Raw genomic sequence first — 14,687 nt, 5'->3', positions numbered from 1 at the left:
CGACAAATTTCACTCATCAACCAACCATGCATGTTTTTGTTTTACACAGCAATATATGCTCATGCTAGCTGTATACGGGGTTAGTTATTAGTTTTCTGTTTGGACGGAGGGAGTAGTAAGGATACTTTCGAAGATGCACTTAGATTATGGATAAGCCGAGTACACCTCAAAACTTTACAGCCATCTAATTAAAACAAAAATGAGATCAACACCTCAAGGACCTATAGGTTAGACATCTTGTTCTTGATCTTGCCATCTTTTTCTCTCTTTCTTCCGTATGAAAACCAAAAAACAAAATCTCTAAGGCTGCCAACAAAATCTGTGCCTAGACCATGCGTCCCAATTTACTTTACACTGTACACAGGCAGTAGTCGAATGAACATTCACCCGTTGAGCTTTGCCAAGAACTGGTTCAGATCATACTCATCTGCATACTGTGACTGATCCCAGAGCTCATCCAGCCCACTCAGAATGGACTTCAGGCCCTTCCGGCCGGATTTTCCCTTGGACTCTTTACTCTCCTCACCATTCGAACAGCTAGGGCGAACTGACGCCTGCATATGGGAGAGATAAGATCAAAAGGAAACACTCCTTGAGTTTCGTCACATGAAAAATAATCTGTCTCAAGGAGTTTTACCTTTCTGGAAGCAGGGGTCGAAGTGAACAAATCGAGTAGCTGGTCAGTGTTCATGGTCTTCAGGCTAGCGTTCTCAGCATTTATGACCGCATTGGCAACCGACACCTTGAAACGCTGGAGACTCATCACTTTCTCTTCCAGGGTACCACGCATGATGAGACGGTGCACATTCACAACTTTCTTTTGGCCTAGACGATGTGCTCTGTCCATCGCCTGTAAGCACAGAAAGATGTTACTATATTACTCAGAGGACAGTGCAACAAAACTGAAGGATAGCGAAGAAAGACAGCATAAGAAATCTAATGAGAACAAAACACGCTGCCCTCCGACAGATGCAAAAGACTTAACCTGAAGATCCTTCATCGGGTTCCAGTCATGTTCCATAAAAACCAACGTGTCAGCAGATGTCAAATTCAATCCCAGACCACCAACTGCAACAAAGAAGTATCTGAGCAAGATTTTTCTAGCATATCTAGGACTAAAACTACAGTTCATGCATTCCTTGAATCTACCGTGAGTTGTTAGTAGAAGCACATCAATGGTTGGATCTGAATTGAATGATTTGACAATTTCAAATCTCTTCTCTGTTTGAACAGAGCCATCAAGCCGCAAATATGTGACGCTGCAATGTTATAAAAATTTCTCTAATCAGATGAGTTAGCTAGGAAGGGGATATGATGATAAATTAATTAACACTGCACACTATTGTGGCAGGCTTGAAGTGCTGAAGATGAAATGACAGTAAAACTGACAAGCTAAATTAGTTTTCTTTTTGGTCGATATAATCAGTTTGTATCCCAACTCAATTCTATGGATTACACAGCGTGGCAGCAGTACTGAAACTCTCTATATTATACGAGACTCAACAGTAAAACAGAAGGTGAAGCACAGAATATACAGCAGCATTGTTGCAGATAATTGTATGTGAATACAACACATGCCATTTACTGGTTGTAAAATTAGGCATATCTAGACGGCTAGACACAACTAATATAAGTACGAAAATGTCATAAAACTCACCTTCTCATATGGGACTGAAACAGGTCTTTTTCGATAATGTCAAGAAAAGCCTACAGAAAAAGTTGAGAATACAAGGATGAAATAAGGACAAAAAAAGCAAAAGAGGAAGGCACATCACCATAAAATGGACTCGATACCTTATGTTGAGCAAAAATCAAAACTCTGTGTTGCCCAACAGCTGCAGAAGCATCAGGACTTGATATTTCGGATCCTATACCACACTCGTGAAGTATCTCTTGAAGAGCAACAAGCTTAGGAGAGTGATGCAGGTCATGAAGGTCATCACCGGATCCCATACGTATGTCTTTAAGATGATCCACTAGATAGTCAGGTGGGCTCTCCCCAATTACAAGTACAGGATGGCTGCAGAGTTTTAGTAGGTATTGTAATGCCTGCATGAAAAAATTATATCCATTTAGAGGGCAGTATTAAAACAGGTACCACAAAATGAAGAAACAAGAAAGAATTGTTAAACTGTAGCACCTGAAATACATGACGAGTTGCCTTTGGTTGGGAGGTAGATTGCTCTGATTCATTTGCTGTTACTATAGTTGAAATCTCTTCTTTCGCATTGGAGCTGGAGAATTTGTCATAAAGTTTGAGCTGCAATAGACTGAGATTGCAATATCGATCCTGGATAATCTTCTCTGGAAGATCTGATAAGACTTCATCCTTGGTTCTTCTGAGTAAAAATGGCATGACCTGGCATAGAAAGGTTAATTGATTCATCAATAAAGGTCATACCATGTATTATTTCTAAAAGAGTAAAATGCACCCGAAGTCTCTATTCTTTCGCGAAGGTGTCAAGTAGGTCCCTAATCTTTAAAAATGCACGTTTAGGTCCTCATTGTTTGTTAAGTGGTTCATCCTGGGTCCCTCGCCTGTATGCGCAGCACCGGCCGCATGACGTGGCTGCCACCTAGGCTTTGGACACACATGTCAGGCGACGACATGGCGTTGCAATCTTACAGAAAACCCCCCAACTATTCTCCTCTCATTTCGCGACCACCTAGGATCTCCAGTGCGGCGGCTGCTGCTGGTGGCGGCGCCACAGCTCCTGCCCTCCTTCCTCTCTTCATCGCCGATGAACTCCTGGCGCAGGCGGTTAGGGTTGGCGGCGGTTGGCACAGGCAGAGGAAAGGATGCGGGGGAGAACTGGAGAACGGATGGGTGGACCGCGAAATGCAATAGACTTAGACGCGGGGGTTTTCTGTAAGATTGCAACGCCACGTCGTCGCCTGACATGTGGGCCCAAAGCCTAGGTGGCAGCCACGTCATGCGGCCGGAGCGGCGCATACAGGCAAGGGACCTGGGATGAACCACTTAACAAACAATGAGGACCTAAACGTGCATTTTCAAAGATTAGGGACCTTTTTGACACCTTCGCGGAACAATAGGGACCTCGGGTGCATTTTACTCTTTCTAAAATCTAGCACGGCAGATAAAAACCTGCTTATGAAGTGCCTCCATTGCAAGAATGCCAGCCTCCGCATCCTTTGCTGAACATTTTGAATCTTTAGCTGCTATCAATGGTTTCCCATATGTAGCTTGGAACTGCACAAAGCAATGTCATCAGATCTCAGCATAAAATACTTGCCAGAATATATCAACATAGCTGCCATGATGGAATGAGTGCTTCGGGGAAGAGTACTAAAGATTGTGTCTTCATGAAAACACTTTTTCAGCGGGTTGAAATCATCTTGTAATCACTAGCGTTCATTTCTTGTTTTGGTTTCTGTGTCCCACTTCCAGGTTTATCGTTCCTAGACTAAATGAAAATAAATGATTTTACGATGCAGCCTAGCACATGCAGCATAATTTAAACATCATATATAAGAAATAGTGTAATGCTTCACTTTTCATGCATGCAAAATGATCATGTTTGTAGTTTGATATGGTGCCTGGACTCTGGAGAAAGTACATACACATATAAGACCAGACGACCAGTCTTCAACTAACTATCAAACTACTAGGTGACATATGAAGCCAAAGTAGACTGGACTAAAAACATGCTTCTTGGAAATAAAAGACATGTTTTTAAATAAATGGTTCCTTTGAAGAGATCAAAGAAGTTACTACCAACCAGTTCCATAAGTACAAATTCAAAGTGTAACTTACCTGTTTTTCTGTTCCAAGAAAGCCAGGCATAAGGAAGTCGAACAGAGACCATAATTCCAACACATTGTTCTGCGATTCAGTGGAATATGTCAAAGTAAAAATAATTAAATCAATAGCAGTAAATTTATTATGAACAAAACAGACAATAAGAAAGTGGTAGCTATGTATAAGTGAGCTGAAACAACCAAGAAAAGAAGTTCCAACAAGGGAGCAGCTAAAGTTTTACCTGAATAGGAGTTCCACTCAAGATAAGACGGTGTTGTGCTTTCAACTGTTTCACAGCAGATGTTATTTTAGACCTTGAGTTTTTTATTATATGCCCTTCATCCAGAACACAATAGTTCCAATAGATATTCTCAAGGAAATCAATATCCTTGCGTACAATATCATATGATGTTATGATCACATTGAACTTGTCAAATTGACTATGCAGCACGATCCTGTCTTGTGATGAACCAATGTACTGAAGAGGTTTCATGATTGAGCTGTCTATGTACTTCTCCATTTCATATTCCCAATGTGCCACTAATGTAGAAGGGCAGATAATCAAAGATTTTGGATCTTTGTCCTCATTCCGTGCACGTGACTCAGCAATATCACTTGCTACGATAGCAGACGCCTGGAGTGTCTTGCCAAGCCCCATGTCATCACATAAAATTCCATGTAACTTGAACCGTCTCAGGAATGCTAACCAATTAATCCCTTCTTGCTGGTACCTGCAGTGGGAAACCAGATTTTATATTAAAAAATAATTTCATCAAAATAAACATTGTAAACTTGCAGAGACGTGATATTTCAACATATGAAGCAATATTTCCATTCATAAAAAATAATTGCATCTATGCAGGATGTCACTGAGATGAACTTTTTTAAACAAGTAGAATGCCATCATGAGGCCACATTATGATGAGTCTAATGGTAGTTACGGACCTTCGCAACTCAACACTAAGATGAATGTTGAGCTTGTAGTCATCAATTTGGGAATTGTCGAGGAGTTGTTCCAGAAATTGTGCATCTTCGGTGCTCCTAGATAACCGTTCGCTTAGTCCACTTGGCAATGGAACGCCCTTCGCTAATGGTAGCAAAGGAACCAAAGCAGCGAAACTGTGAGTGACAGACTGCCTAACAGATCCATCAGGGTCACTCATGCACCTCAAAAGAGGCACAACAAGGAAAGGAGCATAAGGAACCAACTCCACAGCCAAACCCTGAACAAGAAGGCTCAAAAGCATCCCAGCTCCTTGTCTTGCACACACAGAAGATGAATCGGACAACATTGGAATGGCATTCTCTATCACAACTACCATCACATTACCAGTCAATGACTTTGCCATTGATGTGATACACCGTGCAGCAGCTAACCTAACAGCCACATGAGGATGACGCACACACCCAAGAATACAGGGAAGGAGACTTAACAGCTGAGGCCTCAAGGGTTCAGGCAGGTGAGGTGTAACTGAACAAACAACCTGCAAGAATCAGGCACACCATCAGAAATATGGACATGCGACTGAAGGGAAATCGAACAAGCCTAGACTAAATGATTGCAAGATAAGGATTGCTGTAGCATATCAAATTGACATGATGATCTAAGCCTAGACTAGAAAATATACCTATCTTGTGCAAAGTAGCCTGATATTCCAAATTAAGTCATAAAGGAACAAACCTGGATATTATTGATGAGGGACTGTGGGTCCTTATCCTCACACGATCTGCCTAATTGAGTGATACTTGGATCATCTTTCTGGATGTCATCTTTGGTCTCAATAGGTTCAATAAACTCGGTAAGACATTCCCATAACTTTGGGAGTTTTTCAAATAATGATGATCCAAATTTCTCACAGAGATGCTTGAAAGCAAACTCTGATCCTCGGCGGCTTATAAAACCTTCCATTTTTGCTCTTTCTTCACTACCAGAACCCACATGACCCCTGGATTTGTGATTGCTAAAACGCTTCCCGATTGACAACAAATTTTGGTCCTCGATAACCTGCATTGAATTGATAACTGCAGCTTGAGGTGTCTCGCAAACGTCAGTACATGCTAAGGTACAGAGGTTCTTGGTTAGCTTGTCATTGGGGCCAGGCTTGCGACCAACACAACTAAAAATGAGCTCAGCAAGTGCATCTGCTGCTTTGTCTTGAAGTAGTTCCTCCTGCGTAACATGGAATCATCTAAGTTTACATGCCAAATCATGGGTCAAGAAAAAATTTATGCTAAATTGCGAAAGTAGAAATTGTTAAAGTAAGCACAAAGCTACATGTTTTACCTGTTCTCTTTTTATAGCAGCCATTAAAGGTAAAATGACTGGGTTCAACTTGCTTGGTAACCCTGACATCCAAACAACAGCAGAAGCCACTAAAGAAGAGACTGTGACGTGCAAATTATTCTGCAGAATAACATCAAATGAGAAAACTGGTGTAAAAATATCACCAGACTGAGTAAGGGAAACAGAAATAGCATATATAGAATGTCGTAACACAGAATTGTAACACTCACACGATATAAAGAGATAATAATTGGAACTATCACATACCTGAACACATTTCAAGTAGCCTGATGTAGCCAGCAGGCCTTGTTTTGCTGACTCTACGTCACTCAGGACAGTTTTATCACTGTCCGATAGGAAATCAAACTCAGTTGGTAACAACAGCTTCGAAGCGAAGTTAATAGCATCATCGACGCTCAGCATGTCAGCATTAAAATTTAAGTTGCTAGCACAATCTTTGAAAATAGCACAAGAATCAACTGAGTGGAGTAAATTAGTGGCTTCATTGCGCATCTTTGTGTATGTTCTTGCAAGTTCAGAATAGGGAAGCACAGAATCTTTTGTTGGGAACGCTGGATCAGAGCAAGCCAGTAAGTCCAACAGATACTCTTTCACAGAGGAGAAGAAAGCTAGCAATGTGCCGACTACAGCAAGATCTCTTCCTCTGAGATCTTTAAACCAAGAAACAATAACCATACAAGCCACCTGGACCAACAAAACAAATTAGTACAGCACAAATAGTTAACAATGAAGGTATTAAGACACTGTTATAATTGAGTTATTTCTAACCTGTCTCTGGACTCCTGAGAGAGACATGACATCATTAGCTAGTGGACTAAGAACAACTTGCCAGGAGCCCACTGGCAACTTCGAGGCAAAAAGCCCAAGGGCCGTTGCTGTTAGCACTCTGGTATGAGTAACAGATTTGTCAGAATCAGCCCCCACAATAATCTTTGAAACACTCGAAGAAACATCAAAATTCTTTTGATGTGATGTGTCCCCTGTAGAATCAAAAGAAATCATTCTTGTCCCTTCATGCTCTAGTCTTGCAGATCTTATTTTCGCAGCAGCTCTTGAACGACTCCCTCGGGGAAGGGCAACTGGCAGAAACATTTTTGTAGAATCCAACGTTGAGCCATATGGAGTTGTAGCAAGTTGCATCCAATTACTAAAATATGACCTTGCAGCACACTCAAGGTCCTTCTCAGGGCACTGCAGTAGTGGAGATGGTTTTGTTTGGTAATGGCTTCCTGCGATAGATTATTAAACTTACTATGTATTTGGTAAATTCACAATCAGTACCTGAAGTAGAAGTTTCCATGCCCTTTCAGAAGATTGAAGAATCTCATCATTTGACTCCAAAAGTATATTCTGGAAGACAACCTGCAGTGAGTCACCTAACATTGATGTAGGCCATAATTTAGATGGGGTGATTCCAGCTAAACTTCTGCTGTTGCCAACCTCAAGAAGCCTCTCCTACAAATAGTTGGAACATCACAGTTAACTAGGAAAGCATAATGATAGACGTGAACTCGCACTAAAAGTTCATTGCACATAATGGCAATGAAATTGCATTATTCCGTGCTTGAGTCTGGAAAAAAGATCTTAAGGTTATCTTTTCACTAAACAAAGTTACCTAAACACATTAACGAGATGGCTCAAAACTGTTGCGGATGATACATATGGACTTGCACTAAAAGGTCAATGCATAATGGTTATACTGAAGATGGGAAAAACATCTCACTGAAGGTTGTTCTTTAGTGAAAACAAAGCTGCAACAAAAGATTAGTGAGATGACTCGAGAATGCTGAACAATATCAGTTAATTTTAAGTCAATTCCAAAACTCTTGTGATTTCATTATTAGTAAACAAAGTTGCAAAAAAATAAACATTAGCCAGATGGCTCAAACTGCTGCACCACATGGTTATAGAGATTTCTGACTGCATGGTGACGATTCTGTAAATTTCCATAACTCAATTCAAGAACTAGTGAATGCCTGATACATCAGCACAAATAAATCTTACCAATGTTCGTATAGCAGAACGCCGTACTGACGTAATACTGTGTCTCATGAAAGGCCATAATCGGGGTGTCAGTGTGGCTAAGACATAAGGGTTCTCAATGTATGTCAACTTGTCTCCTTGCTCAGCAATCTGAGTAGATTTGTTTAGATCGAATTCTTCCCTTTCTCCTAAGGCTGCCGTGCCAAGCATCTTTGGAACCATCTCCGGTTGTGAATATATTTCAGCTAACAAATTCATTACACTGAAATAAAAAAGAAATTTGTATATGAGCTCAACAGAAGAACAACAATAGACAAAATTTAACTCCATGTCTGCAACAGAATTAAAGAACAGCCAGAAGTAAACTGGTTGTTTGGATTGTGCATGTCTGCCACATGATGCAAAATTGAAGCAATACCTGCTTGTAGATGGGCTTAGATCATCAAGGTCAAGCAATATATCCCATAACAACATCACGATTGAATGCAGCATTTGATCATTTAGTCTAACTAAAGAAGCAGCAGCCGGGATGAGGGCCTCTGCAGCCACCGCTCGGACATCATCATCCGGATCCTCCAGACCAGCCTTACAAGCACCAAGGACATAGTCAAAAAGATCTTTAAGCATTTCCTGGTGAGGCAGGAAACAATATTATCAATTATGTACACAGATTGGGTATCATATGCATACATGATACATCAGTACTAGTGAACGACCCATTAACAGAATAACTGGAAGAAAAACATTCCTCTGGAATTCTCTAAGCATGGCTTGGTAACAACCCTGACTACTACTGCCACTCTGATAATATCAACCATGGTTAACAAGGTATTTATGCACAAGAGATTATAACAAGAGAATTAAATGAGTCAGTGCACACTGGGCCGCCTAGATTGACATATGCTAAACAAAGTACAAGGTCCCGCCACATATAACAGTGAAATAAGAAACTAAATAATAATACTGCGTCATCAGTTCCTCAATTAACAATCACCTTGCGAACCGCAACTAAGTATTTAATTCCAAGGAGGCTGCCATGACGAACTTCCCACTCTTGCCTGCGCTGAAAGAACAAAGAGAAGATAGACGAAGAGATGACGATGACTACAAAAGTGAATGTACTGTTTTGGAAGTGGATGATCATGACTTCATGAGATAAATAACTACAGCAACTCATACCTGCATTTGCAGCAAGATATTCAGTGTATGACACACTAAAGAAGGATGCATGTACTTCAGAACAGCACCAAGAGCTTGAGCACAAGTTTCACGAACAGGGGCAACCACTTGATCGGATACATAGTCACCAAAGCTACAAGCAGAATAAGGAATTTAGAAATAAAGCTAATAACCAAGAAAGGAAAAAAAATAAGTATGCCTATCTTAAAGTCAAGAAATGCATACCGGTCCAATGAAAGTACACAAAGAAAACGAATTGCACAATCTTGAAGAAACTCCCAATTCTTCATACATGAATGCTTGGCCAATTTCAACAGTCTCATATACTTTGAATTTTCAGGAACATGAATAACAGAATTCGGATTTGATGCGGGGTTGAGTGTTTTGGGGAGTGATGCGCAGGATGTATCCACTTTAGAAGGATCAGCTGAACCATCAAGCTGCAACTCTGGTTCAACCTTTACATGAGGAAAATGAGGTTCACCACTTGGTATAGTGAGCAAACCTGCCCCTGCTTTGGAATCATTAGCATCAACCAGCTCCTTACCAAAGTCAATGTCCATAACCTCAGAAGGACTTGGCTCCTCTTTGTTAAATCTCTCCACAGCTGGTTCAAGCATAATCTCGGTAGGATTTGACTCATCTTTCTTATGTCTCTTCAAAACTGGTTCAAGCTGTTCCGTGTCAATATCTTCGTTAAGATCAATACTTTGTGGCCTTTTCAGGGAGTCAGAATCAGAATCAATTTTATCATCCAGATCAGCAAAAGGTGAGCTAAGCTCAGGAAAATATACTCCAGCACAACCACCTTGATGCGTCAAAATTTCTCTCAAAGCCATAATAGTGCCATGACGAACCTCCCAAACTAAAAGGGAATACTCAATTAAAACGGTCTAATCAAGACAAGGAGACAAATATTATAGTTGGGAGATGAGCTTACTAGGGTCAAACATATCATGAATAAGCTGATCCACAAATTGTTGAAAAGGCCATCTCCCACTCTCACGGTACTCCATATTGTCTTCATCCACAACTGCGTCAGAAGCATCCTGAAATTAGGGAAATGAAATTATTGAACCATCATGGATTGAAGACAAAGCCACCACCCTTGAGAATGCTAGTACTGTGTGATTGCCAAACAAAATAACAGTAATGTGTGATTGCCAGACAAAACAACAGCGATAACAAACTAGCAAAACTCGCACATGTGTGGAGTGCAGACAAACCCAGACAAGGTACTTAGCCCCAGCTGCACCCTGCCATAAACATAAACATGCTAGTACTCCCTCCGTTCTTTAAAGAATTGCATATTAGCTTTCATTAAGACAAGCCTTTGACCATAATTTACTATGTTAAAGTGTGGTTTATATAACATGAAACCACAAGTATCATGAAGTATTTTTGATAACGAATCTAACAATACTAATTTCATGTCATATAAACCATACATTGACATAGTAATTTGTGATTAAAGCCTTGTCTTAATGAAAGCTAATATGCCAATCTTTAAGGAACGGAGGGATTATATGCTAGCAATTGAATGATACGAAACATATTTTATTTTCTTCTAGTTCTACACCTATTAGGCTCTGACATACAGAAAAAGAAAGCACAAAACAAATTTGCTGAGACTTCAGATTATTTCAGGAAAGAGGAATCTATAACATAAACGAAAAAAAACACATCACATGAAAGTAACTCCTATATATGTTAGGACACATGGTTGACTGGTCGTACGTTATGTGCGCCAACTTGGTCAGAAGAAGCTCCATTGGACGACGCAGAATTTCTTAGCACAACCTCATCATCATCAGGTACAGACTTTGTATGATCTTTTGCATTACTCTTTGCTTTTCGCTTCAGCATATTGCGTTCCCTGGCACTTAATCGCCTAGGTCGAAAATTTGAATGTTTTGAATACCTAGGAACCATGGAGGCAACCAAGTGCTGAATATTCTGACCAGTATTAAATGAATAAAATCCATTGTTCTGCACATTTGCACCCCAATAATTCTTTTGGGCAAGAAGATCCTCATCTTTGATAACATCATTGAAATCCATAAACTGCTCGCACACATCCAGACCTGAAATAATAAGAATTAAGAAATACTTTGAAAATATTCCAAAATAACAACGGAAGTATGCAAGTGAACATGATGGAACCAGCATATGGAAATCCTATATGAGAAAAGATAGTACTTTAAAGCACATTTATTACGCAAAATGAGATAAAGGAGCAACTATCATTTAGTACCTTTTTATACTAATATTTCAACCCCAGCTCCCAATCTCAACAAATCCAATGGATGTATAATAGGTCGAGAAATCGGCTAGTAGGCTTAGCAATCACCAAGATATGAATCCAAACTGATCAGTCAATGTTTTTAATGCAGGGCACACGCACAAGGACATGTATTACAAAATTAATATTACAGTTAATTGCCAAACAGCTTGTTACCCATCTTTAAAGCTAATATCTCACTATGATCTATACTGGGAGCTCTGACCAAAAATAAGATGAAACATGATCAAAATCTTGTAAATAAGTTAGTCTTTACCATAGTAAGATAAACCATACCTAAGCGCCTCCGAAGATTTTGCTTTTGGCGGGCTAAGCGGTCTGCTGGATTCTTCCCACCATCATTACCAACGTCATATTCCTAGCAACCAAATGCAACAATTTCTCTAAGCAATTTCACATGTCGTGGTAACAGATAAAACTTGAAAGTGACTACCAGTTTCATCCTTAACAAAACTTCTTAGCGTATCTTGATTCAGAACAAGTCAAGAAACTTCAGTGCTGGGATTATTTTAGTGTGTAGCTCGTGTACTAATTTAAGCATATGATTACTGTGAGGTACCACCGCACCACAGATTATGTTGCTAAATCCATTCATTTTCCACTCAGAATTATATCCTAAGGAGAGCTAGTAAAGTACTGAACAACAGAGGAGCAACCCAAAAAGGCAAAATGTATTGAAATTTTAAGATAGCTCATATATGTGTCACGTAAGAAAATCCAAAAATAATTTAGTTGCGTTCATCAAATATTGAGGGGGTAACAATAATGGTACAAAAGAATACACCTGTCCACCTGAGGACAATAAAGGAGATCCGAATGCCAATACCCTGTTTATCTCAAAGCTGCAACAAAAAGAACAGCATTAGCTTGTTCATTTTCAGAGATGGAAACACATAGAAAGGGGAAAGTATACTAAACACTGGAAAATATTAAAATTGCATTCCAGCAAACCTTCCAAAATCAAGTTCAGATGTTGCAGTAGTATCAGGACGTGGCAATGTTGAGCCAACATCACCAGTTTCATCAGATAACCCGGAAGCATGTTTTTCTGCTTCCACAGATGCAAACAAGTCTTTCAATGACGTGTGTTTGACATTCTCTGCTATGGCACCGATGGCATGAGCTGCAGCAACCCTTGTGTCCCAATTCTTACTGCGGAGGTATTGAGAAACCTAAAGTTGGCACATAAGACCATAAAGTTCAGCCGCCTCATTACATGCATAATACATACAAAATAAAACTGCCCGATTCTCTAGTAAACCATGTATAGCAGGTATACCAATATGTTGCTATCATACTCTCAATAGCTCCCTCCTTCCCAAACTATAAGTTGCCCTCATATTTCAAGAATTAACTTACATGTAATTAAAAGAAGCAGCATATAACATAAGAAGAAAAAAGTAGGGTGTATTTGTGTTACCAAACAAGAAAAAACTAAAGCCACTAAAAAGAATCATGCATTCCTTACGTCACACGTTACACACCAGGGCATACCTAAGCAAACACGTGTAAGGTCCAAGTTCCCAAATCTAAAAAAATTACCATGTGCGGAATCACGTACATACCTTTTTCAGCAAAGCATTTAGCTCCTGGGGGTGTGATTTGGCAATTTCTCCAATTTGGCATGCAGCCGCAAACCTCGTTGCTTGCGTGGAACCAGCTAGGTCAGGTTAAAGGAAACTTTGGCGAACAGATGAGCCAGCACAACAGGTATTCATTCGGGCACTGAACACAGGTGGTGCAAGAAACCGGTACAGCTAAGCATGAGCTAACTTCATGCTCTTGACTACTCCCTCCGTCTAATAATTCTTGTCATTGTTTTAGTACAAATTTGAACCTAAACAACGACAAAAATTGTGGGACGGAGGGAGTAGTTTAGTTGGATTATTATTTTTTCCAGAGAATGGGCAACAAACTAGAAGGTAACAGAACGACTAGTCATCTGTAAACTAACCCGACAAAATTGCTATTGCGAAGTGAATTGCCATCATGATTGTTCCATTTGGAAAGAAAAAAGAAATGCGTAAGGGTGGAGGATACTGTCCAGCAATGTGAGCAGGCGGTGAAGCCGGGACGAGCTCTGCGCCATAGGTGATGCAGGCGGGCAGACCTTTCATCCGAGGTCTTGGACACTTGGACGGACTTCAAGCGAGCGGCGGCGCGTGTAGGTTGCTCCGCCACATGTGTGTAACCTAGGTGCTCAACAACAGACGATGAGTTAGCCTGTGAAGGAGATTACGAAAGGCCAGGGGTAGCAGGCGGTCTGGAAACCGAGTGGCAGCAGATGTTGCAGTTACAGAGAGAGACGGGGTGGAGGGGGAGGGGACTTGTACACCGGATGACGAAACGCCATGGCTGGCTGGATGTCTGGCTGGGGGAGGCGGCGTTTGGAATAAAATTCGATTCGAAATCTAGGGAGGGAGGGGAGACGAGAGGCGGGGCAGGGCAGGGCGTCCGAGGCGCAGGCAGACGAGAGGCGGCGGTCGGGCGTGCAGGCGGCATCTGGGAGGCGGCGGCGGAAGCAGAGCCGCACGCGCGCGCGATCCAGAAGAGGCGCGCCGTCTTATCCGGACGGGGCAGAAGGAATCCCGAGAGAGAGAGAGGGAGGAGAAGGGGAAGGCGGGAGAGGGAGACGTACCGAGAGAGCGAGAGTGGCGGCGAGGGATGGGGAGTGAGCGGTGGTGGATCGCCGGAGGAGCCCTCGCCGGGAAGGGAAGGGAAGGGGAGGGCAATCCTTCCTGGTCCTCACGCGCGCACGCAGACGCGCCGGGGCCGGGCGGGTCGGTCGCTTTGCGGTTGGGTCTAACCGAGCCGAGACAGACCGGGTCGTCTTGCTTGCTTGTGGATGAGTCAGTCCAACTCGCTCTGTGGGTCTTGTTTTATAGCCTTCCCTCCCACATTCTTCTTGGGCTTTTTTTCGTCCGTCCTGGGCTTGGCTGGGCTCTGCCGGCCCGTGCCTAGGTAGGCTTTTCTTTCGTTCCACGGGTCCAGCTTTGGGCCTTTAGCGTCAATTAATTAATTAAACGAGTTCTTTCTAATGATCATGGTTTCATATCATATCATATCATATAACCTGCGAATTAAAAGAGTAATTTCTTGGTCAAAAGCTTGTCTTAAAGAAATCAAATACGCCAGTATTAATTGATTACTAACCGATG

The 14,687-nt window shown here is 41.4% G+C and overlaps 1 protein-coding gene across 4 annotated transcripts; it reads right to left on the bottom strand.

The window, feature by feature from the left end:
* Positions 1 to 116: 116 nt before the first annotated feature.
* On the bottom strand, positions 117 to 14,375 carry LOC100845278 (TATA-binding protein-associated factor BTAF1). Of its 4 annotated transcripts, XM_003565758.4 has the most exons (29): positions 14,168 to 14,375; positions 13,570 to 13,721; positions 13,095 to 13,189; positions 12,481 to 12,701; positions 12,314 to 12,371; positions 11,806 to 11,887; positions 10,965 to 11,311; positions 10,168 to 10,276; positions 9,453 to 10,092; positions 9,228 to 9,360; positions 9,043 to 9,111; positions 8,467 to 8,678; positions 8,070 to 8,310; positions 7,347 to 7,520; positions 6,834 to 7,256; positions 6,312 to 6,749; positions 6,045 to 6,164; positions 5,442 to 5,930; positions 4,706 to 5,244; positions 4,002 to 4,491; positions 3,776 to 3,844; positions 3,107 to 3,211; positions 2,141 to 2,359; positions 1,795 to 2,049; positions 1,658 to 1,707; positions 1,150 to 1,259; positions 986 to 1,068; positions 638 to 850; positions 117 to 554 (listed from the first exon to the last, which is right to left on the bottom strand). In XM_003565758.4, the coding sequence occupies exons 2-29, from the start codon at positions 13,616 to 13,618 to the stop codon at positions 384 to 386; spliced, it is 6,204 nt and encodes a 2,067-aa protein (XP_003565806.1). In that variant the 5' UTR covers positions 13,619 to 13,721; positions 14,168 to 14,375; the 3' UTR covers positions 117 to 383. The 4 variants fall into 4 exon arrangements, with proteins under 4 accessions (XP_003565806.1, XP_010230950.1, XP_024314340.1 ...); XM_024458572.1 differs by lacking the exons at positions 117 to 554; positions 1,150 to 1,259 and having other exon boundaries at positions 824 to 850; XM_010232648.3 differs by lacking the exons at positions 11,806 to 11,887; positions 12,314 to 12,371; positions 12,481 to 12,701; ... (1 more) ...; positions 13,570 to 13,721; positions 14,168 to 14,375 and adding an exon at positions 11,482 to 11,640.
* Positions 14,376 to 14,687: the final 312 nt, after the last annotated feature.

This window comes from Brachypodium distachyon, chromosome 2 (genome assembly GCF_000005505.3).
Source record: "Brachypodium distachyon strain Bd21 chromosome 2, Brachypodium_distachyon_v3.0, whole genome shotgun sequence".
Lineage (NCBI taxonomy): Eukaryota > Viridiplantae > Streptophyta > Magnoliopsida > Poales > Poaceae > Brachypodium > Brachypodium distachyon.
Note: the sequence above shows the minus strand (reverse complement) of the source record. Positions and strands in the feature narration are given on the sequence as shown.